We start from the raw sequence: 27,240 nt of genomic DNA, 5'->3' as shown, positions 1-27,240 counted from the left end.
AAATAAACCTGTTGGACTTTAACCTGGTGTTGTGAGACTTAATGTTCCATTCCAGGCAGCATTCTGGTTAGTTTCTCCAGCATTTACTGTTTTTGTTTCAGATTCCAGCATTCACAGTATTTTGCCTTGATGTTAAAGCACTGCCCCCTGCCCCCTGCCCCCTTGCTGCTGAGCACAGACTCTGTGTATCCATCTGCTCTGGGAGGTCAGGTCTGGAGGTCAGGAGGGCGGGCTACTCTCACGTGACGGGCCAGGCTGCGCGCCGACGCACCGGCTCCCTGCCCCCTGCGCCTGCGCACTGGCTCCCTGCCCCCGCGCTTGCGCACTGGCTCCCTGCCCCCCGCGCCTGCGCACTGGCTCCCTGCCCCTCCCCCAGCAGCTGCAGGGCCGCGGGCGGCGGCGGCGGCTCGGTGTGAGGGACAGAGCGGCAGCCCCGACTGTCAGAGCCGGTCCGCTCTTACACCAGGTAAAGGCCGGGGGCGGGACAGGCTTCATTGCTGTGGCTGCTTTTTAAAATACAAACAATCACTGCAATGGCGGAGTGGGTGCTGAGCGGAGCCGGGGGTTTCCAGGCCCCAGTCACATCCCCGGCTTTCAGTGGCAGGGAAAGGCCGGGCCCGCGGAGCCGGCAGCGGGAGCAGGGCCTGACCGCGCCCCCCTCGGAGAACAGATGTTACTTTTGATTCCCCGCACCCGCCCACTACATTATCCCCACCCCCCTCGGCTCCGGCATCACCCCCCCCCCCCCCGGCCCCGGCATCACCCCCCTCACCCCCCCCCCCCACGGCTCACCTCCTCCCCCCCCCCCCCCCCCCACGGCTCACCTCCTCCCCCCCCCCCCCCCCCACGGCTCACCTCCTCCCCCCCCCCCCCCCACGGCTCACCTCCTCTCCCCGCCCCCCCCCCCCACGGCTCACCTCCTCCTCCCCCCCCCCCCCCCCCCACGGCTCACCTCCTCCTCCCCCCCCCCCCCCCCCCACGGCTCACCTCCTCCTCCCCCCCCCCCCCCCCCACGGCTCACCTCCTCCTCCCCCCCCCCCCCCCCCCACGGCTCACCTCCTCCTCTCCCCCCCCCCCCCCCACGGCTCACCTCCTCCTCCCCCCCCCCCCCCCCCACGGCTCACCTCCTCCTCCCCCCCCCCCCCCCCCCCCCCACGGCTCACCTCCTCCTCCCCCCCCCACGGCTCATTTCCTCCCCCCCCCCCCCCACGGCTCATCTCCTCCCCCCCCCCCCCACGGCTCATCTCCTCCCCCCCCCCCCACGGCTCATCTCCTCCCCCCCCACGGCTCATCTCCTCCCCCCCCCCACGGCTCATCTCCTCCCCCCCCCCACGGCTCATCTCCTCCCCCCCCCCACGGCTCATCTCCTCCCCCCCCCCACGGCTCATCTCCTCCCCCCCCCACGGCTCATCTCCCCCCCCACGGCTCATCTCCTCCCCCCCCCACGGCTCATCTCCTCCCCCCCCCACGGCTCATCTCCTCCCCCCCCCACGGCTCATCTCCTCCCCCCCCCCCCCCACGGCTCATCTCCTCCCCCCCCCCCCCCCCCACGGCTCATCTCCTCCCCCCCCCCCCCACGGCTCATCTCCTCCCCCCCCCCCCCCCCCCCCCCCCACGGCTCATCTCCTCCCCCCCCCCCCCCCCCCACACGGCTCATCTCCTCCCCCCCCCCCCCACGGCTCATCTCCTCCCCCCCCCCCCCCCCCCCACGGCTCATCTCCTCCCCCCCCACGGCTCATCTCCTCTCCCCCCCCCCCCCACGGCTCATCTCCTCCCCCCCCCCCCCCCCCCCCCCCACGGCTCATCTCCTCCCCCCCCCCCCCCCCCCCCACGGCTCATCTCCTCCCCCCCACGGCTCATCTCCCCCCCCCCCCCCCCCCCCCGGCTCATCTCCTCCCCCCCCCCTCCCCCGGCTCATCTCCTCCCCCCCCCCCCCCACGGCTCATCTCCCCCACGGCTCACCCCCTCCCTCCCCCACGGCTCACCCCCTCCCCCCCCCCCCCCCCCCACGGCTCATCTCCCCCACGGCTCCCCCACGGCTCACCCCCTCCCTCCCCCACGGCTCACCCCCTCCCTCCCCTTGCTCGCCCCCCCCTCCCTCCCCTTGCTCGCCCCCCCCTCCCTCCCCTTGCTCGCCCCCCCCTCCCTCCCCTTGCTCGCCCCCCCCTCCCTCCCCTTGCTCGCCCCCCCCTCCCTCCCCTTGCTCGCCCCCCCCTCCCTCCCCTTGCTCGCCCCCTCCCAAACAGCTCACCCCCTCATGATTCTTGGCCGTTCTCTGGAGATTGTTGGAATTTGTAAATGAGAAAGTCTTGCTTCCATCATGGCCAGATCCAATATGGAATACTATTATTTTCAGTTTTGGACACAACAGTTTCTCAAAGGTATATTTGGGTGACACGGTGGCACAGTGGTTACCACTTTTGCCTCACCACCTGGGACCCGGGTTCAATTCTGGCCTTGGGTCACTGTGTGGAGTTTGCACATTCTCCCTGTGTCTGCGTGGGTTTCCTCCGGGTGCTCCAGTTTCTTCCCACAGTCCAAAGATGTGCAGGTTAGGTTGATTGGCCGTACTAAATTGTCCCTTAGCATGTCAGGGGGATTAACAGGTTAAATATATGACGTTACACTAGAGCCTGGGGTGGGATCGTTGTCAGTGCAGGCTCGATGGGCCGAATGGCCGCCTTCTGTACTGTAAGGATTCTATGAATTGCTTTACATCCATTCCAAAACATAATATTTTGTGTCATGCTTCTGCTCAAAGATGCAGACAGATGGCTGCTTTGTATATGATATTGTGTGATATTCAGCAGGAAATGTCATTGTGGAATCTGCTGTGCCACAGCAGCTCATCTACTGTAAGCTGCCTCTTATACTTTCCTGACTTGTATCTGGTCTTGATTAGATGGCTGAGTTACATTCTGCATCTTAACCTTCGCTCTTATTTCTTAACCACGTGCTTCCCTGCAGTGACACTGCCCAAAACCAAGTCAATTTACCCGTACACTGACCCCACTCTTATCGATCCCTCCACTGTCCCTGAATTGTCATTATTTACCTGACATCCAGTATAAGATGAGCAGAAATTTCCCCCAGTTAAATATTGGAAAGACATTGTCTTTGGATCCTGCCAAAAATTTCACTTCCTCCCCACTGGCAACATCTCTCTCCCTGTTAACTGATTGGATCTGGACTGCATTCTCTACACCAGATTTGACCCTGAAATCTGTGCTGTTGGATTTTCACCATGGCAACTTTGCCCATCCTCACACTGATCCAGCTCTGAAACTGTCATTCATGTTTTTTGTTACCTGGATCCTGGAATTCGCTCCCTAACAGCACTGTGGGTGTACCTACGCCAGAGGGACTGCAGCGGTTCAAGAAGGCAGCTCACCGCCTTCTCAGGGCAATTAGGGATGGGCAGCAACTGCTGGCCTAACTAGCAATGCACTAATCCCTTAAATGAATTAAAAAAATTGCTAAACATCTCCAGTACTACAACCTTGGCTCCTGGCTGTGTTCCTCTTCGTTGGCCCCTGAGCATCCCTGAATCGGATTGCTTCATTGACTGAGCTGCCTCGGTTTTAAGTTCTATAACTCACTTCTAAGTAGGCCAAAATGCCCTGGTATCGCATTGAATGACATGGTGTCATATTTTGTGATGTGGACTATTTGCTTTAATGGCTCAATAAACATGCACATTGCTGGAATGTGAGGCAGGGTGGCATTGGCACCATTGACCCAGCAGGTTTTGCCTACATTGGTCATTACTAACTGTTTACAATTGTCCTCCGAAATCCTTACATTGTGGTCATTTGGGAAAGTAGGTAGGCCGAACTGCAAAATTGATGTGGGATTTCTTTGGGAAATATTGAGTAGTAGCTCATTCCCAGGTTTGGAGACCCATAATGCTTGTTATGCCCAGACTTTGGGCTGTCTTTGGGTTGACTATATTGATGAATATTGTGGTATTGGTCAGATGAAGTTGGAGTCGAGTGTTCTGTAACTTACTCAGTTTCAGAGTAAAACTTAGTTGTCCCTTGAAGGTGAATTGATTTGCAAGTCACATCAGAAAAAACTCTTCCTTTTTATATATTTAAAGAAGTTCTTGCTGTCTGTTTTAATATATAATTGCTAGCTTGTCCTCATGGTTTATCTTCTCTTTTTCTTTGGTCATCTTCTGTTGGTTTTTTAAACTTTCCCAATCCTCTGCTTTACTGCCATTCTTTGCCACTATTGTTTGTTTTTTCTTTTGTTAACTAATTGATTTATCCCCTTTCTAGAATTCTTCCTCACTGGGATATATTTGTTGTGAGTCATGAACTACATTCATAAATGTGAACGGTCTTTTCTGCTAAACTCCTTTCCCAGTCCACTCCTGCCAACTTGTCCCCCATTCCTTTATAATTGCCCTTATTTAAGTGTAGCACTGTTGTTTCTGACCCAAGTTTCTCACTCGAGTGTTATGGTCACTGTTTCCTAGGGGATCTTTTACACACAGTGTTTATTCAACCTACCTCATTATACTTGACCAGGTCAAAAATAGCTTGATACATGGTTGCATCCACAACATATTCATAGGAAGGAATCATAGGAACCCTACAGTGCAGAAAGAGGCCATTTTGGCCCATTGAGTCTGCACCGACCACAATCCCACCCAGGCCCTATCCCCATATCCCTACATATTTACCCACTAATCCCTCTAACCTCCGCATCTCAGGACACTAAGGGGCAATTTTTAGCATGGACAATCAACCTAACCCGCACATCTTTGGACTGTGGGAGGAAACCGGAGGAAACCCACGCAGACACGAGGAGAATGGGTTTCCTCCGGGTTCTGGGAAACTGTCGTGAAGAGAGAGTATGAATTATTCCTTGTGGCTAGCTCTGCCAATTTGATTTGCCAAACCCAAATGAAGATTAAAGTCATCCATGATTGAAGAACTGCCTTTGTTAGATGCCCTCATTATCTTCTGATTTATTCTCCATCGTACTGTGTAGCTAATGGTAGGAGGCCTATAGCTACTCCCACCAGTGTCGCCTTCCCCTTGTTATTTCATAGAATCCCAACAGTGCAGAAGGAGGCCATTCGGCCCATCGAGTCTGCACCGACAACAGTATCACCCACGCCCTATCCTCATAACACCATGTATTTACCCTGCTAGTCCCCTTGATACTATGGAGCATGGACAATGAACCTAACCCGCGCATCTTTGGAGTGTGGGAGGAAACCGGAGCACCCGGAGGGAACCCACGCAGACACGGAGAAGGTGCCAACTCCGCACAGATAGTGACCTCCACCCAAATGGATTCTACATCTGATAAAGATCATTTCTTGCAGGGGGCACGGTGGCACTGTGATTGGCACTACTGCCTCACAGCACCAGGGACTCGGGTTTGATTCCAGCCTTGGGTGACTGTGTGGAGTTTGCACATTCTCTGCGTGCGTGCTCTGGTTTCTTCCCATAGTCCAAAAATGTGTCGATTAGGTGGATTAGCCGTGGAAAATGTGCGGGGCTACGGGGATGGGACTGAGGGGAGGGTCTGGGTGGGATGCTCTTTCGGAGAGTCAGGTGCAGACTCGATGGGCTGGATGGCTTTTTGCACTGTCGGGATTCTGTGATTCTATTGTACATTCTTTATCTCATGCTAACAAAGCTACTCCACCACCATTTCCTTCCTGCCTGTCCTTACAAAAAGCCATGATGTGGAGATGCCGGCGTTGGACTGGGGTAAACACAGTAAGAAGTTTAACAACACCAGGTTAAAGTCCAACAGGTTTATTTGGTAGCAAAAGCCACACAAGCTTTCGGAGCTCCAAGCCCCCTCAGAGCTCCGAAAGCTTGTGTGGCTTTTGCTACTAAATAAACCTGTTGGACTTTAACCTGGTGTTGTTAAACTTCTTACTGTGCTTACAAAAAGCCACATACCCCTGAATATTTGGTTCCCAATTTTGATCCCCTTGTGAGCACATCTCTGCCGTGGCTATAAGATCATACCTCTTAACATCAATCTATGCCATTAATTTATTTTTGTGCCAAATTCTATGCACATTTAAGTAAAGATCCATTAATTCTGCTTTGTTACCTTTTTTATCCTATTTGTTGCTGATTCTTTTTGTGTTTGTACACTCTGTCCTTTCCTGTCACACTCTGGGTATCATTATCTAAAAGCTGATTTATAATGCTGCCATATAGGTAGGCCTAAAAGGTAGGGATATGTTCGGCACAACTTGTGGGGCCGAAGGGCCTGTTTTGTGCTGTAGTTTTTCTATGTTTCTCCTATATCCTTTTGCTTTCTAAGCCTACACATCCCGTAACTAGAACCATCCCCCCCCCCCCCCCCCCCCCCCTCTATTTAGTTTAAAGTCCTCTCTACTTCCCTAGTTGTGGTTTGTGAGAATACTGGTCCCAGCAGAGTACAGATGCAGGTTGTCTCAACAGTACAGCCCCCATTTTCCCCAGTACTGATGTCAGTGCCTCATGAACCGGAACACACTTTTCCCACACCAGTCTTTGAGCCATGTATTCATTTCTATAATTTTATGCTCCCTATGTCAATTTGCATATGGCTCCGGTAATCCAGAGATAACCTTGGAGATTCTGTTGTTTCATTTAGTGCCAAGCTCCTCAAACTCTCTGTAGAGCCCTTGTTTTACCTATGCTATTGTCGCCAGCCTGGGGCAGATGTCCTGAACTCCGGCACCGGCCAGGCAATACAGCCGTCTGGTCTCTTGTTCCTTGGTACAGAGAACAGTGCCAATCAACCCACACTATATTGTCCCCTACTATCACTACCTCCTTGTGTGCTCTCCCCCCCCCCCACTTGAATGGCTTCCTGGATCACAGTGCCATGGTCAGCTATCCAAACAAGCTGAAAGAACGTCAAACCTGTTGGACAGTTGTAGAGGCTGGCACTCCTGCATTGCAGCCCTCTGGGTCCCCTTACCTGCCTCAGCTGCAGTTACATCCTCCTGTCCCTGACCACAGAAACCCTACAGTGCAGAAAGAGGCCATTTGGCCCAACGAGTCTGCACCAACCACAATCCCACCCAGGCCCTACCCCATATCCCTACATATTTGCCCACTAATCCCTCTAACCTGCGGACACTAAGGGGCAATTTTAGCATGGCCAATCAACCTAACCCGCACATCTTTGGACTGTGGGAGGAAACCCACGCAGACACGAGGAGAATGTGCAAACTCCACACAGATAGTGACCCAAGCTAGGAATCGAACCCAGGTTCCTGGAGCTGTGAAGCAGCAGTGCTAACCACTGTGCTACCGTGCCGACCACTTTCCAAACCGGAAGGTTCTATCCTAAGGGGTGTGACCGCCTCCTGAAACAAAGCATCCAGGTAACCCTCTCCCTCCCTGATGTGTCTGAGTCTTCGGTTCAGCCTCCAGCTCAATGACTCAGCTGAAGCTCCTCAATATCCGTTTTGAAATTTTCAGTTGACCGAACCATGACAGTTTTTTGAAGGAATGAGTTGCAGATTTTCACACTTTTGTGAAGAGATGCTTCCTGACATCATCCGTGAATAGCCTAGCTCTATTTTTGTGGTTGTGCCCTCTTATTCTGCACTTGTATACCAGAGGAAATATTTCTCTGTCCCACCCTATTGAAAACCTTTAGTCATCTTTAAAGTCCTCGGTCATATCATATCCCTGAATCCTTGCTGCTTGAGGGAATGAGAGTTAAATCTATACAACTTTTCTTCCATAATCATAATGCCTTTATCCATGGTAATCTGTCCTTTAGCCCCCTCCTGCATCTACTTGCTGCTGCTCAGTGATATAATCCAAAATTGCCTTCAGTTTCCACACTTCTGCCGATGATGCCCAGTTCTACCTCACTCCTGACTCAATTATTTAACTGCTTGTCCCGCATCTGCTACTAGATGAACAGAAACGTATTAGGTAGACTGAAGGCATTGTCTTTGGTCCATACCATGAACTTTGCTCTCTATCCATGGCCTCAATCCCTCTCCTTGGGCAGCTGCTTGCCACCTTGGTGTCACATTTGACCCTGAGATGATCTTCCAACCTAACATCTCTGCCCCACCTCAGGTTACCTGCTGCTGAAACCGTTGTACTTCTAGAGGTGACTATTCTAGCGCACTCATCACTCATGACTTTTCTCCTTGATCTACCCCCCGTAAACATAAAGCCACACAAAGCTCTGCTGCCCTTATTCTAACTTGCACCAAGTTCTGTTCACACATCAACCCTGTGTTTGCTAGCCTGCATCAGCTTCCAGTTATGTCCAGCTTATTTTAAAAATCCTCGTGTATTTTTTAACATTCCTGACCTTGCTCTTAATTTTCTCGCCCTACAACCTTCTGAGATATCTGTACTCCAGTTTTGGCCTCTTGAGCACCCCTGATTTAATCACTTCACCATTCGCAGCCGTGCCTTCACCTGCTTCGGCTCTGAAATTCCTCCCCTACAATTCTCTGCTTCCCAACCTAATTTTCCCCCTTTCAGACGCTTCTTAAAACATACCTCTGACCCTTTTGGTCATCTAACCTGATATCTCCTGATGTGACTCGGTCCTAATTTTGCTTGATAATGCATTTGTAAAGTGCCTTGAGATATGAGTTGTTGGTGAATGCATGCTGCACTCCCCCCCCCCCCCCCCCCCCCAAGGTCATTTTACCTTAATGAGATGTGGTGCCCAGAATGGATTGTACTACGTTTGAAGCAGTCTAACCAGAAAAGGTCTGTGCAACTGTAACATAAATTCCACCATTAATATTCTAGCCTCCTTGAGCCAAAGGCCAACATTCCATTAGCTGTGAACTCGCCTGTATTTTTCCAGGCGATGGAGTAATTTTACAAAATGCTGCAGCGAAACAATATGCCTTGTTCATCAACTATGATCATGGGCGGCACAGTGATTAGCACTGCTGCTTCAGAGTGCCAGGGACCCGGCCTCGATTCCTGGCTTGGGTCATTGTCTGTGTGGAGTTTGCACGTTCTCCCGATGTCTGTGTGGGTTTCCTCCGGGTGCTCCGGTTTCCTCCCACATTCTGAAAGACATGCTGGTTAGGTGCATTGACCGTAACAGGCGTCGGACTGTGGCGACTTGGGAAATTTGAGTGACTTCGTTGCAGTGTTAATGTAAGCCTTACTTGTGACTAATAAATAACCTTTAACTTTATCTACACATATGTGCTGCTGTTCATTTGGGCATGAATGTGGTTGACTCTCAACTGCCCTCTGAACAAGGGCAACTAGGGATGGGGCAATAAATGCTGGCCAGCCAATGACGTCCATGACCCATGAATGAATAAAAAAAGGAAGCAAATTGCGTTCCTCACTGGCAGACCACCATTGGCAAACTGCCAAGAAAAGCGGCTCCGAATGAAGCATCAGCAAACAATGTGCCAAGGACCTGCCTTTGGGTAGAGCACCCATGATGTGACACACAACAATAAGTAACCTATGGCTGGGAAAGATCCTCGTGTGGAGTGAGTTCTGGGATTTTCAGCGAAGCTGAAGTTAAATTAGGTGGTGATGTCACTTTCGGAGCACTGCTCCTTCATCAGGAGCGGCGCTCCGAAAGCTTGTTCTACCAAATAAACCTGTTGGACTTTAACTTGGTGTTGTGAGGCTTCTTACTGTGCCTAACGCAGTCCAATGCCGGCATCTCCACATCATGTTGTCACTTTGTAAGTACAGTGAATTAAATCATGTCATAAAAATGTGGAGTCCCCTGATGGTTTAATGTGTGATATAAGCCTGCAAGACTCAGGTTTGGCTTTTTATGCTGAGTTAACAGATCTCAGCAGAGCAGCAGTTTGGGTGCTAACGTTGGACTTGCTGCTACTTTTCTGGGGACAGAGTAAATGGGCCAGCATTCCCAATTGTGAGCAGTGACATCTGTTGAAAAATGGATGTCTTGTCCGTGGAGAACAGGATTGTGCTAGGCTGTGATGTTCTTCATGGTCTATTGACTTTCTTTCTAGAGCACAGACTCTTAAACTGAGAGGTGAAAAATGGTCACTTAAGCATATTGGAATGTTTTTTGGTTCTATATATTTTCCCCAGTGCTACCTGCTCAGATGATTTATTGAGGATCTTAGTTTCAGATATAATGTATTGTGGAAATGCTTCTTAAAAATAAACCTCCTCTTCCCTATGTTGCTGCTCTATCAGGAGATCAGTTGTTATGGTATGTCGTGTTCGTCTGTCTTGTTCCATCCTCATTCATCTACTGTCGCTCAACTGCAACTGCTCTGTGATGTCTGTCATCCAATTATGCCTACCCCTCTTTGATCCCTGTGATCTCTAGCTTTTCAGCTGTGATCAAATGTCTGAAGTAGTGGCATTTTCTTTTCTGGCTGTCACTCTGCTGTTACGATTTCAAGCAGCTCTTCATTTGTTTTGTGGTCCGTGTGGGGAATTTTTAGCGCATGCCTCAGTGTTCACGTTTCGAAGGCCTGTATTTTCTTCCACAGATTTTGGCTTATTGTTGAGGTTCCAGAGACTTACAGCAGAGTGGATGGATAGAATGTAGCCTCTTATGAGTTTTTCCTCGTTACAAGCTTGCATTTTCTTGTTAACCCTATTTGCAATATCGTAACATAAGCTGCGTGTGATGATGGGGATGTGCTTTTTTTTTTCTCCGTGTGCTTCTACCGTTAGCCCTCTAACTGGAGGGTGGGAGCAGAGGAGTGACTAGTCAAATATAATTTCCTCTGCATTTCTGAGAAACCGGAGTGCTGAACCTTGGGAAGGATATAAAGCCTATCCTTTCATAAGTGGAAAACTGGATTCTCGTGATATATTTGTCATTTTAAATAGAGCTTTCTCTCAGTGTTGAAGGACCTTGCTGACAGGAAATCTCTGAGAACAGAATCATTATTCTGTGCTTAATATTGACTCTTACTTGTAAAGATCAGGCAATTGTTGTGAATTCAGCTACAGACTGGAATTTTATTCCATTAATACTTGCTGCCTGCAGGAGGAGGGGTGGCTGAAAGGTTTGGTAATTGCTGTAATGAGCATCGAGACCAAATGTAAAACTTCTTGTTCCAGTGCAGATGGTCACATTGTATAATATAGAAAGAGTTTTAAAATTTTTTAATAATCCTAATCTTTTAATATTAGGTGTTATGGACAGGTAATGAAAGAGAACATCCCCAGGAGCAACAATGACTGAATGCTTCCTGCCACCAACCAGCAGTCCCAGTGAACACCGCAGGGCTGAACATGGCAGTGGCCTGGCTCGAACACCGAGCTCCGAGGAGATTAGTCCTACAAAATTCCCAGGACTATATCGTACTGGTGAGCCCTCGCCGCCTCACGAAGGCCTGCATGAGTCTGTTGACGTAGTATCTGATGATGAAAAGGAGCACGCGAAGAAAAAAGGGAAATTTAAAAAGAAAGAAAAAAGAAGTAAGTGATGGTTGCTGTTTCCTGAAGTTGTGACATGTTAACTGTACAATGCGGATGTGGCATCTCTGCATAAAACCACATGAGGATTGTCGCTTTGGTTTTAAGAATGGTGGTGGATTTTGGGGTGGTGATGTGGATGGCACGGCAGCTTAAACCGCCCCTTGTAACTCTGGAATCTGGGTTCACGTTCAGTTCTGAATGATGAGACCGACGTCTCTGTTGCCCGTAGCGGGGGCTCTGTGTAAAATGCATTTCACCGGTCACAACCCAGTTCCTAGAGGACATGGATCTACAATACAAAACTGTCCCTAATTCAGTAAGAGTTGGAGGTCTCACTCAGAGGCTGGTCTAGGAAATGGAAGTTCATTTACACTGTAGGGAGTGCACGGTTGATTTTAAGAACTAGAAGCAGGAGTAGGCAATTCAGCCCCTCGAGCCTGCTCCACTATTCAATACGATCATGGCTGATCTCATCTCAGCTTCATCTCCACCTTCCTGACCGCTCTTCAGAACCCGTCATCCCACTAATTAAAAACCTACCTATCTCCTCAAATTTGTTTAGTGTTCTGCCATCTACTGCATTTGAGGTAGAGAATTCACGACCCCATTGAGTGAAGTAATTCCTCCTCATTTCTGGTTTAAATCTGCCATCCCTTAGCCTAAAGCTATGGCCTCCCATTCTAGAATGTCGAACAAGGGGAAACATCCGCTCTACATCTACCCTGTCTATCCTCTTAAGCACCTTATATGCTGAGGCGTGATGGAGGGATCTTTATTCTGTGTCTGGTTGTGTACCACCAGACCTGAGAGTGCTTGATACTGACATGGGTGCCTACTTCTCAGCACTAATGTAATGTTGAACACAAAATAATGTGGGGGAACCACCATCTGCATGTAAAATCCTTGTTTTATTCCCTGTTACTTTTGTCTCTGACTATTTAGTCCTGCATTTCTTCCTTGTATTTTGTATTGGAGGTTGAGAAGACCATAAGATATAGGAGCACAATTAGACCATTCGGCCCATCGAGTCTGCTCCTCCATTCAATCATGGCTGATAAGTTTCTCAACCTCATTCTTCCCCCTTTTCCCCCTAACTTTTGATCTGCTTACCAATCAAGAACCTATCAGTCTCTGTCTTAAATATACTCAATGACTAGGCCTCCACAGCCTTCTGTAGCAATGAGATTCACCACCCTCTGGCTGAAGAAATTTCTCCTCATCTTGGTCCCTCTGTTCAGAGGCTGTGAAGACCAACTTCCTATTGATGGAAGTAGGGTTTTCCTGCACTATGTGGTGTGAGTGAAACTATTCTTTAACTTGTAGTGCAGTACAGATCTATAAGTGAGCAGATGCTCACCTTGAGACTCTTGAGTAGGTAGTCTTGTGCAAGAGAACCCAAAAATCTTGCCATGTCTTCTGGGGAGAGGCAGAATAAATTGGTTAGGCAGGTGTGGGGAGGAAACAACATCGGGCTTATTGTTCTTTTTCTTGTAGCTGAGGGGTATGCGGCCTTCCAAGAGGACAGCTCGGGTGATGAAGCAGAGAGCCCATCCAAGATGAAGAGGCCAAAGGGCATCCATGTTTTCAAAAAACCGAGTTTCTCCAAGAAGAAGGAAAAAGACTTCAAGGTCAAAGAGAAGCCAAAGGAAGAAAAGCACAAGGAGGAAAAACATAAAGAGGAAAAACACAAGGAGAAGAAGTCCAAAGATATAACGGCTGCAGATGTTGTGAAACAGTGGAAAGAAAAAAAGAAAAAGAAAAAACCTGCTCCTGACCAGGAAGCAGTTCCGGTCGATACTACTCCTTCCTTCAGGCCTGTCTTTGGCGTTCCCTTGGCTGAGGCTGCTGAGAGGACTATGCTGTATGATGGGATCCAACTCCCAGCAGTTTTCCGAGAGTGCATTGACTACATTGAAAGTTATGGAATGAAGAGTGAAGGCATTTATCGGGTATCAGGTACAGTTTCAACTTGTTTTTGGATTGTTAAGTACTTTCTTTGAAGCATTTCGATTTAGCTGTGAGAGAACCGAACCAGTGGCAATCTCCCAAAAGCGTTGAGAAAGAAGAATTAGGAAATGTTGACAGAAGAAAGGTTTGTGTTTATTCTGGAAGGTGCAAATTGACAGCCACATGCTGACAACATACTATGCCCTCAAATTAACACCATGTTAAATCCATACTTAATTCAGCATCTGCAAAAGAACTTTCAGATGCTAAGTGATCTGCTATGTAATTCTAACGTTCCTAGCCATTTATTCTGCTTCAGCTTTGAGCCAGAACTGACATTCTTCTGACGGAAGTTATACTTGTCTTGTAGTTAATTTTCTATTGACCTGAATGAAGAATGCTGTGATTTGTTCATCGAATGAATTGACTGAAGTGCTGACTATCAGACGTCCTAGACAAATTAATGGCAAATTTTGACTTGCTTCTATCTAATCTAGTATCTGTAAGATTGGTTTAACACAAGTAATTCATCACATTCTAATTGAGACTAGACTTAAGGAAATACAGGACATTCTAATGACTCCCTGTTGGCTTTTAAGTTTAGTTCACGTTATCTTAATTTAGAAAATGATCGAATAGCATCTTGGTTCCCTGCAGTGGAAAGGAAAAACAAAAGTTTTTGGAATTGTGGAAAGGTGGATTTATGAGGAGAGAGAGCAATATCCAAAGTCAAAGTCGTCATCTTGAGTTAACACTGACAGATTTTTGGCAACCTATAGCATAGTTTTGGGAGTAAACCTAGATTTTAGTGTCTCTCTGCCTGCATCTAATATTGTTCGTCTTCAATCTAGCATCACACTTTTTATAGAAGAGACAATTAAATAAGGAACACATTTGTCATTCTAGTAGGTGAAAGCGCTATCACATATAAAATTTGAAGATTTGTCTGATTCAGATGTTTTGAGTCGCACTCTGCTGTGTTGTCATCTGACTTGCTATTCTATTTTTAGCTAGCTTAATTAACTCTGTCAGCACGCCATCAGCTCCTGGTACTGAATAAAGAGAATTCAGGCTGGGTTAGCACTGATCTAGGAGGCACCCATTGTGTAAAGGTGACCAGAATGAATATGGACTCCACATCTATAGTAGACTTTATAACTGATTTTCCTATGAGTATGAGTCCTGGTTCTTTTGATTCTTTAAAAACAGTTGAAGTTTACGTTTGATGAGCCTATCATCTGTTAACTACTCAGCTTACTTGGAAGGAGAGCATGTGCCTTTTAAAGGATGCACAAAATGAGAAAAGAGAGATTTCCACAGATTATGTACAATTGATTTTTATCGTGAGCTTTCCTCAACTAATTTAACAACCTGGGGTAAAAGTCTCCAAATCTCCCTTTCTTGCCATTTTTCCACCCAAAAGGTAGATGTACAAATTTTTGGTTACTTATATAACCTAGATTTAATTATTCATTGTTTTTTGCAAGTTACTTTTTTCTCATTTCCTAATTGGATTTCTCTGGAGATGAACAATCTCCAGGAGTGAAAATGAGGCTAATGTGTACAGTATGTGATTCCTCATGGAACCATTGCCTATGTTCCTGTAACTGTTGTTTCTGCAGTCTCCTCACATAGTCCACCAGCAATGCTCTGGATGGAAAGCAGTGCTAAAATTAAGACCACTTACAGGATAATAAATTTGTAATTATTTTTGATTTTATATAGGGATTGTTTTTTTTCTTTGTTTTTTCCAGATTTTTGTAGGGACCTGAGATTGCTAATATTGAGAACTATAAACCTTGGGATGGCACGGTGGCACAATGGTTAGCACTGCTGCCTCAGAGCCAGGGACCCAGGTTCGATTCCTGGCTTGGCTCACTGTCTGTGTGGAGTCTGCACGTTCTCCCCGTGTCTGCGTGGGTTTCCTCTGCATGCTCCGGTTTCCTCCCACAGTCTGAAAGACATGCTGACTAGGTGCATTGGCCATGCTAAATTCTTCCTCTGTGTACCCAAACAGGCACTGGAATGTGGTGGCTAGGGGATTTTCACAGTAACTTCATTACAGTGTTAATGTAAGCCTACTTGTGACTAATACATTTTTTTTTCGGGCAAATCAGCTCCCAGCTCAGATACACCATGTGTTCCCCAAAATTCCAAGTTATTTCACATTTTTATATATGTTATGTGCATTTTCTGTTGTTTCACGTTTTGTGCCCCAGCAATTTGTTTTGTCTCCCCACCTCTCCGTAAGAATCTTTGTACTTCTTCCAATGTCTTTGGAGCTGTTTTCAGCTGTATTACTGCCTATTAAGAGCAGGGTCAATACTGCCCAAACTCTTATGTCCCTTGCAACCTGTAAACATGTTTTCATTCCATCAGTCTGGACAGGGTTTTAAGTTAAAGGTAAAATACTGCAGATGCTGGAATCTGAAACAAAAACAGAAAATGCTGGAAAATCTCAGCAGGTCCGAGAACATCTGTGGAGAGTTTAGTTTATTTAGTGGTGTCACAAGTATTAACACTGCGATGAAGTTGCTGTGAAAATCCCCTAGCCGCCGTACTCCAGTGCCTGTTCAGGTACGCTGAGGGAGAATTTAGCATGGCCAATGTACCTAACCACGTCTTTTGGACTGTGGGAGGAAACTGGAGCACCCGGAGGAAACCCACACAGACGCAGGGAGAATGTGCAGACTCCACACAGACAGTGACTCAAGCCGGGAATCGAACCTGGGTCCCTGGTGCTGGCTAACCACTGTGCCACCGTGCCATCCCTCAGAGAGAAATAGAGCCAATGTTTCGAGTCAGGTGACTTGTCAGAGCTCCGACGTGGGGTCATCCCGACTCAACAGTGGCTCTGTGTTCTCTCTCCACAGATGCTGTCAGACATGCTGAGATTTTCAGTGCCTGGGTTTTAATTTGCCTGAGGTGAAAGGCAATGTTCCCATCTATTATTCCACCAAACTCTTCTGAAGGATTTTAATTCTTGGCTACTTTAAGAAAGTTATGATATAGATAGTTTTTTGTTTATTAAGGTACTAAATTTTTCCACTACATGGAGTCAGTTTTGTTTAAAATGTGTCAGTGATTTGTTTTTATTTGCTATCCCTCATTTAGGTACCAAATCAAAAGTTGATGAATTGAAAGCTGTGTATGATCGTGAAGAGTCTCCGAATCTGGAGGATTATGATGCAAACACAGTGGCCAGTCTGTTGAAACAATACCTCCGTGAACTGCCTGAAAATGTTCTTACCAAGGAACTCATTATGCGATTTGAGGATGCGTGTGGAAAAGGCACAGACGGTGAAAAGGTCCAGGAATGCCGGCGTCTCCTAAAGGAACTGCCTGTACCCAATTACCACCTCTTTTCATGGCTTATTATCCATATGGACCATATCATTGAAAAAGAAAGCGAAACAAAGATGAATATCCAGAATATTTCTATTGTTCTTAGCCCTACTGTTCAGGTACTGATGAAGCACCAAGTAGATTTCAGTCAGTTAAAATTGCTACAGAACATGCTGTAAATTGAGAAATGCGTGGTTTCACTTATGTTGATGTTAAAAAGGGGTGGCACAGTGGTTAGCACTGCTGCCTCACAGCGCCAGGGACCTGGGTTTGATTCCCAGCTTGGCTCACTTTGTGGAGTTTTCACGTTCTCCCAGTGTCTGCGTGGGTTTTCTCCGGTTTCCTCCCACATTCCAAAGACATGTAGATTAGGTGGTTTGGCCGTGCTAAATTGCTCCTTAGTGTCAGGGGGACTAGCAGGGTCAATGTATGGGATTATGGAGAGAGGGCCTGGATGGGATTGTTATCGATGCAGGCTCGAGGCCAAATGGCCTCCTGCACTGTAGGGATTCTATGATATTTTTCCTTTTTTTTCCTCCAATTGCTTAAGTTTCGTGTTTTCTACCTTTCTGATTTATCTGTACCATGCTCCCCAGGCAAATAACTGGGTTAGCAAGCTGCTTTTAGTCCAGTAGTAGCAAAATACACGAGATGGGGTTTATCTACCCATGCAAAAGTGCCACTACTCAGCACTACCTTTGTGATATTTACAAGTTTTATACTTCCACTGTTCTTTCAATTTATTGATTTTACTGTGTGCAGGTGAATGATAATGCATCTATACACTTGATGATGAGCTGTGATGCCCCCCCCCCCCACAAATTCTCGGTAACCATGCAAACCACTGTTCGAATGGTTAGCATAGTTACTATTGAACTAACTGCAGGAGACTTACCAGTGCTATATAGTGGTAGATTTCATAGGTTAAACAGTTGCATGGTGCTATTTGGGTTGCCAAGCCTTGGCTCTTGTCAATCTGTGTCTATGCTGATTGGACTTGGATACATGAGATTGCGGGTCCAGGCTTTACCAGTGGTTTGGTCTGGCTCTTGTGGCTGACCTGAAATTTTCATTGCTGGCCAAATACAATATACTTCACCAATGATGAATCATGATTTTACTTTTAGTGGGTGGTGATGTCAGAATTTCAATAGTGATTTGATCTCTTTGGAAAAGCTATAAAAGATAAAATTTATATCATTCTGGTGGTATACAGATGTCCATGATCGAGAGGCTTTTAAACAACCAAAGTAATAATGTTGTCATTTTTGAATAAAAGAAAATTACTTATCTGGCATCAGAATACCCAAAGCGCTTCATAGTCAATGAAGTACTTTCGAACTGTAGCCACTTCTGCAATGTAGGAAATGTGACAAACAATTTGCACATAGCAAACTCTCTCAAACAGCAATGTCCAGTGATCTGCTCTTGGTGATTTTAATTGAGGGTGGCCAGGACACTGGAGATGTTGGAACTTTTGGTGCATGAAATTACTTCGGTTACAGGTGGAATATCATCTCTGTTAAAGGTTAGCACTGCTACCTCACACCGCCAGGGACCCGGGTTGGATTCTCGGCTTGGGTCACTGTCTATGCAGAGTCTGCACGTTCTCCCCGTGTCTGCGTGGGTTTCCTCCCACAGTCCCGAAAGACCCGCTGGTTAGATACATTGGCCTTGCTAAATTCTCCCTGAGTGTACCCGAACAGGCGCCAGAGTGTGGCGACTAGGGGATTTTCACAGTAACTTTATTGCAGTGTTAACGTAAGCCTACTTGTGACAAATAAATAGGTATTTAAAATGTGTTAGTCAATAGGTTTTGCTGTATATGGTACAACAGCTTACATTTGTATAGTGCCTTTCACATAATCATCCTAAGGAGCTTCACAATTGGAGAGTACTGGACAATAAGGACTCTCCGGAGGAATAGATTGAGATGTGATTTTAAGAAGCCTGCTTGCAAAAATAAGATTTTAAAGGAAAAGCCAGCAGTGCTAAAATGGCGATTAAGGAAGGAGTAGGTTCAAGGCTCTGTCACAGTGGTTAGGAGAGAAAATACAGGTAATGCTAGAATTTGAGAACTATAAGGAGTCAAAGGTGATATGAGACTGGAGGTGGTTGCAGAGCTCGGAGGGATCAGATTGTGGAGAGATTTGAAGACCAGATTAGATTTATTGTCCATGGGGACATAGTGAATGTACATCAATGGGGTGGGAGCAGTGGAATACTGAACAAACAGGACTTGGTATGTGACGGCATATGGACAGATGCATCATCTGAGTTAGTCTAAGAGCGTCAGCCAGAAAGGAGGACATTGGAGTCATGAGCCTGGAGATAATAAAGGGCTAAGGTAATATGGAAGGGGAGAGTAATGGCTTCCTGTGGAATTCCTGGCAGGACTGAAAATGGTGGCTGTGTTTCAGGTGGTGCAAGCTGTCATTTATCAAAGACTTGATAGTAAATAGGCAGATAGCTGTGACATTGAGAAAGGTGATGGAAAAATAGATAGCAGGAGTTAATTACCAATGAGGAAGACCGGTATCTCTTAGCTGTGAGTTAGATGTTTCCAGTGCAAGTATGAAAGCTGGCCCAGTTCCTGTGGACAATATTGTTTAGGGGCAGCATGGTGATGAAGATCATTGAAGGACTCAAGAGATAACTAAAGTTAAAGTTTACTTATTAGTGTCACAAGTAGGCTTACATTCACACTGCAATGAAGTTACTGTGAAATTCCCCTAGTTGCCGCACGCCGGCGCCTGTTTGGGTACACTAAGGTAGAATTTAGCACGGCCGATGCACCTAACCTGCACATCTTTGGATTGTGGGAGGAAAGCAGAGCACCCGGAGGAAACCCACGCAGACAAAGCTCTCTTGAACTTCTTTCTTTCTGCCTTTTAAAGCGCTGAAATGGCAGGATCATGATTTGTATTCCCTATGGCTGACCACAGTGTGTTATTCCTTCTGTCTACAGGATACAACACACAATACTACCCCACTCCATGTAGAGTAAGGTTGAGCTCAGAGCTCAAATGGGTGGGGATGTGGAGAGGCCAGGAGTGACGGGAAGAAAGGATGGTAATAGAGGCAGCTTACTGATTGCCTCCATCTTAGAGTGAGAAATCTGGAGATTTTAATACTCGGTGCAAGATGAAGTGGGTAGGGCAAATGGGTCTGCGGTAGTGGACAGTTATATGGAGGGAAATATAGATTATCTTTAGGCTAGAATAAGTGATGCAAAGTAACCCTGACACAGGAGCATAATTCTGCGGATACTGGAAATAAATAAAACAGTAAGTGCCAGAAATACTTGCGTCAGGCAGCGTCTATGGAGAGAGAAACAGTTGAATGATGCAAGGCAAAAATGGGTGGAATTGGAATAAGTGAAAACAAAAGATGTGTCGAGAGGAGGTGTAAATGGCAGCAGCTGAACCATAACCAGCAATGCTGTCTGGGAAAATGGGAGCAGTGGTTTAACATGGCTGACGAAAATCCTATTGGATTAAAGTGGTGGAAGGTATAGCCAGATGGGAGGTTTAGGTGGGAGAGATGTGTGACTATGTTCATTTGCAGCGCATTGCTTCCAAACTTGAATTAATAGTAGATTTTACAATGTGAAATAAGGCACATTCTAAGCTTTGACATGGGTGTATGTGTTATGTCGCGATTGGGGGAGACTTTAACAGTGCCTCTACAATCTTTTTTGTATCACCCCATTCTGGAGGCACTAATTCTTGGACAGGACAAATGCCATTATTGAAAGTGTTATCTACAGGGTCCATATTAACTAGCAAGCTAACTGCAGTCAGATTTTGCACCATATAGTACACCGGAACTGCAGCAATTCAAGAACATTGATCACCACTACCCTTCTTGAGGACAATTAGGGATGGGCAACAAATGCAGGCATTGCCAGCAACATACACATCCCATGAACAAACATATAAATAAAAATCACGATGCACTTGGGTGTTACAAGACTATGTTAGCATGCAAAAGCAGCATACTGCAAATGCTGGAAGTCTGTATTAAAGGCAGAAAATGCTGGAAATATTCAGGTCTGGCAGCATCAGCAGAGACCTCAGGTATGTGACCTTGCATCACAACAGTTTTGATGAAAGATTACAGGCCTGAAATGTTAACTATTTTTCTCTCTCCACAGATGCTGTCTGACCTGAGTATTTTCAACATTTTCTGTATTGCACATTGACATTTTTGAATGATCAATGGTTTGTGCAGTGCTGTATTGTTTTCTAAAAGATTACATGGAGAATTGGTTCATTGTCTGTATAGCGTGTGAAAAACAATACTTTTCACTATGCTAATACATGTGACAATAATAAATCAAATCATTGGTCAGAACATTGAATATAGGAGTTGGGGCGTCATATTGAAGTTGTATAAGACGTTGGTACGGTTACACTTGAATACTGTGTGCAGTCCTTTCACCCTATTAGAGAAAGGATATTATTAAACTAGAAAGAGTGCAGAAAAGATTTACTAGGATGCTACCAGGATTTGATGGTTTGAGTTATAAGGAGAGGCTGGATAGACTGGGACTTTTTTCCCTGGAACGTAGAAGGCTTAGGGGTGATCTTATAGAGGTCTATAAAATGAGGAGCATAGATCAGCTAAATAGTCAATATTTTTTCCCAAAGATAGGGGAGTCTAAAACTAGAGGGCACAGGTTTAAGGTGAGAGGGGGGAGATACAAAAGGGTCCAGAGGGGCAATTTTTTCGCACACGGGGTGGTGAGTGTCTGGAACGAGCTGCCAGAGGTGGTAGTAGAGGCGGGTACAATTTTGTCTTTTAAAAAGCATTTAGATAGTTACATGGGTAAGATGGGTATAGAGGGATATGGGCGAAACGCGGACAATTGGGACTAGCTTATGGTTTAAAAAAAAAGGGGGTGGCATGGACAAGTTGGGCCGAAGGACCTGTTTCCATGCTGTAAACCTCTATGGCTCTGAGTATAACCCATCATGGTTTTGCTTCTTCTCAAAGCTCTCAGCACAGTTATTCATTCCTGTGAGGGCAGCATCTGATATATGTACCCTTGGAGCACCTTGATAGAACTGGGGTTTGTTGTGAAGAGATGCCAAAAGTTTTGAACTCTGTGTGAATTGCACATTTACATTATCCCTTATTACAGAAGACACCTGTGAAATGCAACTACTTTATCATGGAGATAATATTATGTGGAGGTTTATGAGACTGCTAATAATTATTGACATGCATTCTACATAAAACTTTATATGCTTTCCCATTTTAAGTGACACCAAAACATCATTTACAAGGTGCTGATTTAAACCTCTGTAGGTGGAAATTTGGACATTTTCCCTGTTAAGTACAGATGTAAGGATTGGTCACTTGGGATGACTGGTGTCTATTGAACTATATCCAAGTTTGAGGCTGCATCTTCAGGAGGGGAAAATTAGGCAGGGAAGAAATAAGCACGTTTGGGAAATGTACTAATTCCTGCCTTTCCGTCTGTAGATCAGCAATCGTGTGCTATACCTATTCTTCACTCATGTCAAAGAGCTGTTTGGAGAAATCGAGTTGAAGCCGGTTGTGAAACCACTTCGCTGGTCTAATGTCGCAACAATGCCAGCCTTGCCTGAAACACAGGAGAGCATTAAGGAAGAAATTCGACGGCAGGTATGTTTAGAAGCATCTTTTAAACCGAATAAAAGAATGCAGTAAAGTTGAATAAATGCTATACACCACCTTTCCTCTTATATTTCATAGAATCCCTACAGTGCAGAAAGAGGCCATTCGGCCGATGACAATCCCACCCAGGCCCAACCCTGTAACCCCACCTATTTACCTTGCGAATCACACTGACACAGAGGGGCAATTTAGCATGGCCAATCAACCTAACATCTTTGGAGTGTGGGAGGAAACCAGAGCACCCAGAGGAAACCCATAAGACCATAATATAGGAGCAGAACTAGGCCATTAGGCCCATCGAGTCTGCTTTGCCATTCAGTCATGGCTGATATGATTCTCATCCCCATTCTCCTGCATTCTCCCCGCAGAGGCAGGACGAATGTGCAAACTCCACACAGTCACTCTCGGCCATTTGATGCTTTAGACTGAAGAAAAGCATAATAATTAAACTCGCCACTGCTCACTTGGATTTCTCTATTTGTTTGAAGGACTGTCAACTGAAATACCATCTCGATATGTTAGTTAAAAACCATGGCATCTTTTAAAGCAAGGGATTTAAGCTCTTCCAGTGCATCCATAACATATGGTTTATTATTGTACTGGCCTTTACAAATCTTTAGATCTTATACTAACTTGTGCTAGTTTAGTCATTTTAAAATGGGTGCAGTAGAGATTGCTGAAATGGGCTTTAATGTTTGACGTTACGGAGGGAAAAATGGGCTAGAGTTCCTAATTAACCAATGATCAATACTATAGAAAGTGGGATTACAGTTCCCACATCCTACAGCAGGTGTGTTGGTGTTAATTCAACTTACTGGCTAAAACATGATGGAAAGTAAAACTAAAAGTTAGTCGTAACCACATCAATTGTGTCAAAGTCTTCAGTTACCAGTCAGTTGGACCCACTGCCTGCTCTGCCAAATACACTGGCTGCATTTGTACTAGGAACTGGTGGCTGAGCCCAAGGTCTGCTAGGCATCATCCCCTCACCATCTGCAACTTGTGATCTGCTACGGTGAGAAGTTCAACAGGTTGCTGGGTGGTGTCACCACTCGGGCAGTCCGGCCCAACTCCCAGGCTTTATTCCGGGTCAAGCATTCTGACACTAACTTGGCTGTCAGTGGCAGCACATCAGTTAGTAAGGGCTTGTGGGAGTTCTAGAGGGAACCTACTGGTTCCAGTCACCTGTGGGAACCAGTAGGGCTTCCTGAGTCACAGAAAACCTGGAAAGATGAAAAAAAACAAGATATAACATCTACAGACACATCAGGAAAATAATCTCACTTCAACAAGGTGTGAACAGTTGATTTGAAGCTGCTCTATTTACCCAGTAGAGCCAGTATGCTTGAGTGACACCTTTTGTAATTAACTCCGCGGTAATTAATTGGTGCCTGTGATTAGTGGGGACTGTGTATAGATTGTCATCAGGGTGTTTCTGGCATCAGTTGTGGTGACTCTTATGCAGTGATATTCACTAGAAAAGTAGTGAGGGCAACTGGGATATTGGAAAATTATAATTGTACTGCAATTCTTTGTTTTATTTATTCCTTTCAAAAAGTATCTTGGAATATAAAACACAAATTACTTTAAAAGTTAAGCACATTGATAGCTGTGTATAGTATGTAGGACTAATATACTGTCACTGAAGTATTTCATAACTCTTCATAACTAACTCAACTTGCCTCCTGCGGCCACAACTACCTCCCTGCCTGCCTCCTGCAGCCTCCTTCCCGTGAACTCCCACTGCAAATGGGAAGGTAGTGGAGACAGGCGGCAAACCAGAAAGATCAGGGCGTGGGAGCCCCCAAGCCTCCCACTCGTGTTCCTTCTCCCCCCCCCCCAAGAAGGAGCATGAGTGGGGGAGGCACTCACGGGAGGGTTGGGCAGGGAGACAGCCGAGTGGGAGAGAAGCTCAGGAAGGGAGGCAGTGAGCAGGAGAGGCAATGTGTGAGAGGGGCGGGGAGGGAGACCGTGCGTGGGGAGGGAGGTGGAGTTAGTTATGAAACTAAATTGCTCTGGCAAAGAGCTGGCATGGGCTCAATGGGCCAAATGGCCTCCTCCTAAACAGTATTTGAATTTGTAGGTGTAAATGTGTAGATCGTTAAACAATGCAGATGTGAATTCTACAAAGTGACCTTAAGTATTTTCAGCATTGAAAAATCTCCATTTATTTTGATATTCAGTACTAAGCACTGTCATGAATAATAAAACAGGTTTCACATCATTAAGCAGATTTAGCTATGATTTTTTTGACCTTGAGGGGGGTGGCACAGTGGCACAATAGTTAGCACTGCTGCCTCACAGCACTAGGGACACTGCTTCAATTCCAGCCTTATGTAACTGTTGGTGTGTCTGCGTGGTTTTTCTCCAGGTGCCCCTCCCAGTCCAAAGATGTGCAGGTTAGGTGGATTGGCCATGCTAAATTGCCCCTTAGTGCCCCGAGATGTGTAGTTTAGGGGGATTAGCGGGGTAGATGTGTGGGGTTATAGGGATGGGGGAAGGGGGTGGACCGAGGAAAGATGCTCTGTCGGGGAGTCGGTGCAGACTAGGGCTGAATGGCCTCCTTCTTCACTGTAGGAATTCTAAAATTCTATGATCTATACTAGGGGTGTGCCAGCAGGTATTTCGAGCCATGATTTTCACAAAGATTTTGCCAAACATTATAGCGAAGAGCATTGTCGGGCAATAAAGCAGGATATAGATAGGCTGGAAAATTGGGCGGAGAGGTGGCAGATGGAGTTTAATCCGGATAAATGCGAAGTGATGCATTTTGGAAGAAATAATGTAGGGAGGAGTTATGCAATAAATGGCAGAGTCATCAGGAGTATAGAAACACAGAGGGACCTAGGTGTGCAAGTCCACAAATCCTTGAAGGTGGCAACGCAGGTGGAGAAGGTGGTGAAGAAGGCATATGGTATGCTTGCCTTTATAGGACGGGGTATAGAGTATAAAAGCTGGAGTCTGATGATGCAGCTGTATAGAACGCTGGTTAGGCCACATTTGGAGTACTGCGTCCAGTTCTGGTCGCCGCACTACCAGAAGGACGTGGAGGCATTGGAGAGAGTGCAGAGAAGGTTTACCAGGATGTTGCCTGGTATGGAGGGTCTTAGCTATGAGGAGAGATTGGGTAGACTGGGGTTGTTCTCCTTGGAAAGACGGAGAATGAGGGGAGATCTAATAGAGGTATACAAGATTGTGAAGGGTATAGATAGGGTGAACAGTGGGAAGCTTTTTCCCAGGTCGGAGGTGACGATCACGAGGGGTCACGGGCTCAAGGTGAGAGGGGCGAAGTATAACTCCGATATTAGAGGGATGTTTTTTACACAGAGGGTGGTGGGGGCCTGGAATGCGCTGCCAAGTAGGGTGGTGGAGGCAGGCACGCTGACATCGTTTAAGACTTACCTGGATAGTCACATGAGCAGCCTGGGAATGGAGGGATACAAACGATTGGTCTAGTTGGACCAAGGAGCGGCACAGGCTTGGAGGGCCGAAGGGCCTGTTTCCTGTGCTGTACTGTTCTTTGTTATTTGTTTGTTCTCTTTGTGAGCATTACAATATGGGTTTGACTTTTCCATTTTTGTTTCTTCTCATTATTTTTCCTATTTTATTTCCCTTTATTTGTCTCCTTTGCTCTATCTACAGATTGTGAGTTAATGGAGGCAAAACATATCCATATGGTCCACAACTAAGATGCATTACACCAGTATTAAAGCACATACTCACTCCGGAATGGTGGGAAAATGGGACTCCGAGCCAAATGGCAGTTTTGATTAACTTTCTAGTCTTCAGTTTGGGGAATGTAGGCACAGAGCACCGAACGTCAACAGGGAATACTAACTTAGAGGAAGGAGTAAGGAAATAAATCTTTGAAAAAGATGAATTAACTTGAAAAATTAACAGATTTAATCAAAAATTTGAGCTGGCAGGATTTTCCAGTGGTGTGTCCCACTGGTGTACTTTTACTCAGCACCGTGTTAGATATGGGTTTTCCATTATAAATCATCACATGGTTATTTCCCAGTTTTAGTAGATTTGTATAGTTAAAGCTATTTTTTAATATTCCTTTGGTTTCCCCAAAGCCAAGGAAAGGTCAGTGTGGTTGTCCCCTTTGTTATAGCACCCACACCTCTTAGTGATCAGCTATAAATTACATTAATGTGGAGATGCCGGCGTTGGACTGGGGTGGTCACAGTAAGAAGTCTCACAACACCAGGTTAAAGTCCAATAGGTTTATTTGGAATCACGAGCTTTCGGAGCGCTGCTCCTTCATCAGGTGAGTCAAAATCCTACTCTCAGTCCTGGTTTGAGACAATTCACACCTCTTTAACCTGTGATTATCTCCCTCTACACTCATACTGTCTGTACCTGTAAAGACTTGATTGCCTGTAAAGACTCGCATTCCAACCATTATCTTGCAATTGCGTCTCTGTCTATATATGCCGTGTTTGTGAACCCAACTTTCCACTCACCTGATAAAGGAGCAGTGCTTCGAAAGCTTGTGATTCCAAATAAACCTGTTGGACTTTAACCTGGTGTTGTGAAACTTCTTACTATAGATTACATTAACGGAGGTACAGGTGTTTAGAATGCTTGATTTCCTTTGATTGGGGAACATGTGCTGGTGGAGTAAAGGGAAATTAGCATCATTTAGTTTTTACTGTGTGAATCTTTTAACTCTGTGGATTCGTGTGATTGGTACAGTGCTCTCTCTTGAATTTTCACTCTGTCCCTCCAGGAATTCCTGTTGAATTGCTTGCACAGAGACCTGCAAGCTGGCATAAAGGACTTATCCAAAGAAGAAAGATTGTGGGAGGTGCAGCGAATTTTAACAGCTCTAAAGCGTAAACTGCGTGAAGCAAAAAGGCAGGTGAGTTTTAGCAGGACG

The 27,240-nt window shown here is 46.1% G+C and overlaps 1 protein-coding gene across 4 annotated transcripts in view; it reads left to right on the top strand.

The window, feature by feature from the left end:
• The first annotated feature begins 343 nt into the window (after nt 1-343).
• The window catches only part of ralbp1 (ralA binding protein 1), a 38,663-nt gene continuing 11,766 nt past the window's right edge, over nt 344-27,240 (top strand). For all 4 annotated transcript variants that reach the window (XR_013496410.1, XR_013496411.1, XM_078205493.1 and 1 more), the window contains exons 1-6: nt 344-466; nt 11,112-11,399; nt 12,894-13,355; nt 16,461-16,810; nt 22,182-22,343; nt 27,091-27,222. Coding sequence is in view for 2 of the 4 variants with exons in the window: in XM_078205493.1 (XP_078061619.1) it covers nt 11,156-11,399; nt 12,894-13,355; nt 16,461-16,810; nt 22,182-22,343; nt 27,091-27,222 (1,350 nt within the window). In the remaining 2 variants the exon portion in view is untranslated. The remainder of the gene's footprint in view (nt 467-11,111; nt 11,400-12,893; nt 13,356-16,460; nt 16,811-22,181; nt 22,344-27,090; nt 27,223-27,240) is intronic.

Source organism: Mustelus asterias, unplaced genomic scaffold, assembly GCF_964213995.1.
Source record: "Mustelus asterias unplaced genomic scaffold, sMusAst1.hap1.1 HAP1_SCAFFOLD_776, whole genome shotgun sequence".
Lineage (NCBI taxonomy): Eukaryota > Metazoa > Chordata > Chondrichthyes > Carcharhiniformes > Triakidae > Mustelus > Mustelus asterias.
This window is presented reverse-complemented; position numbering and strand designations above follow the sequence as displayed.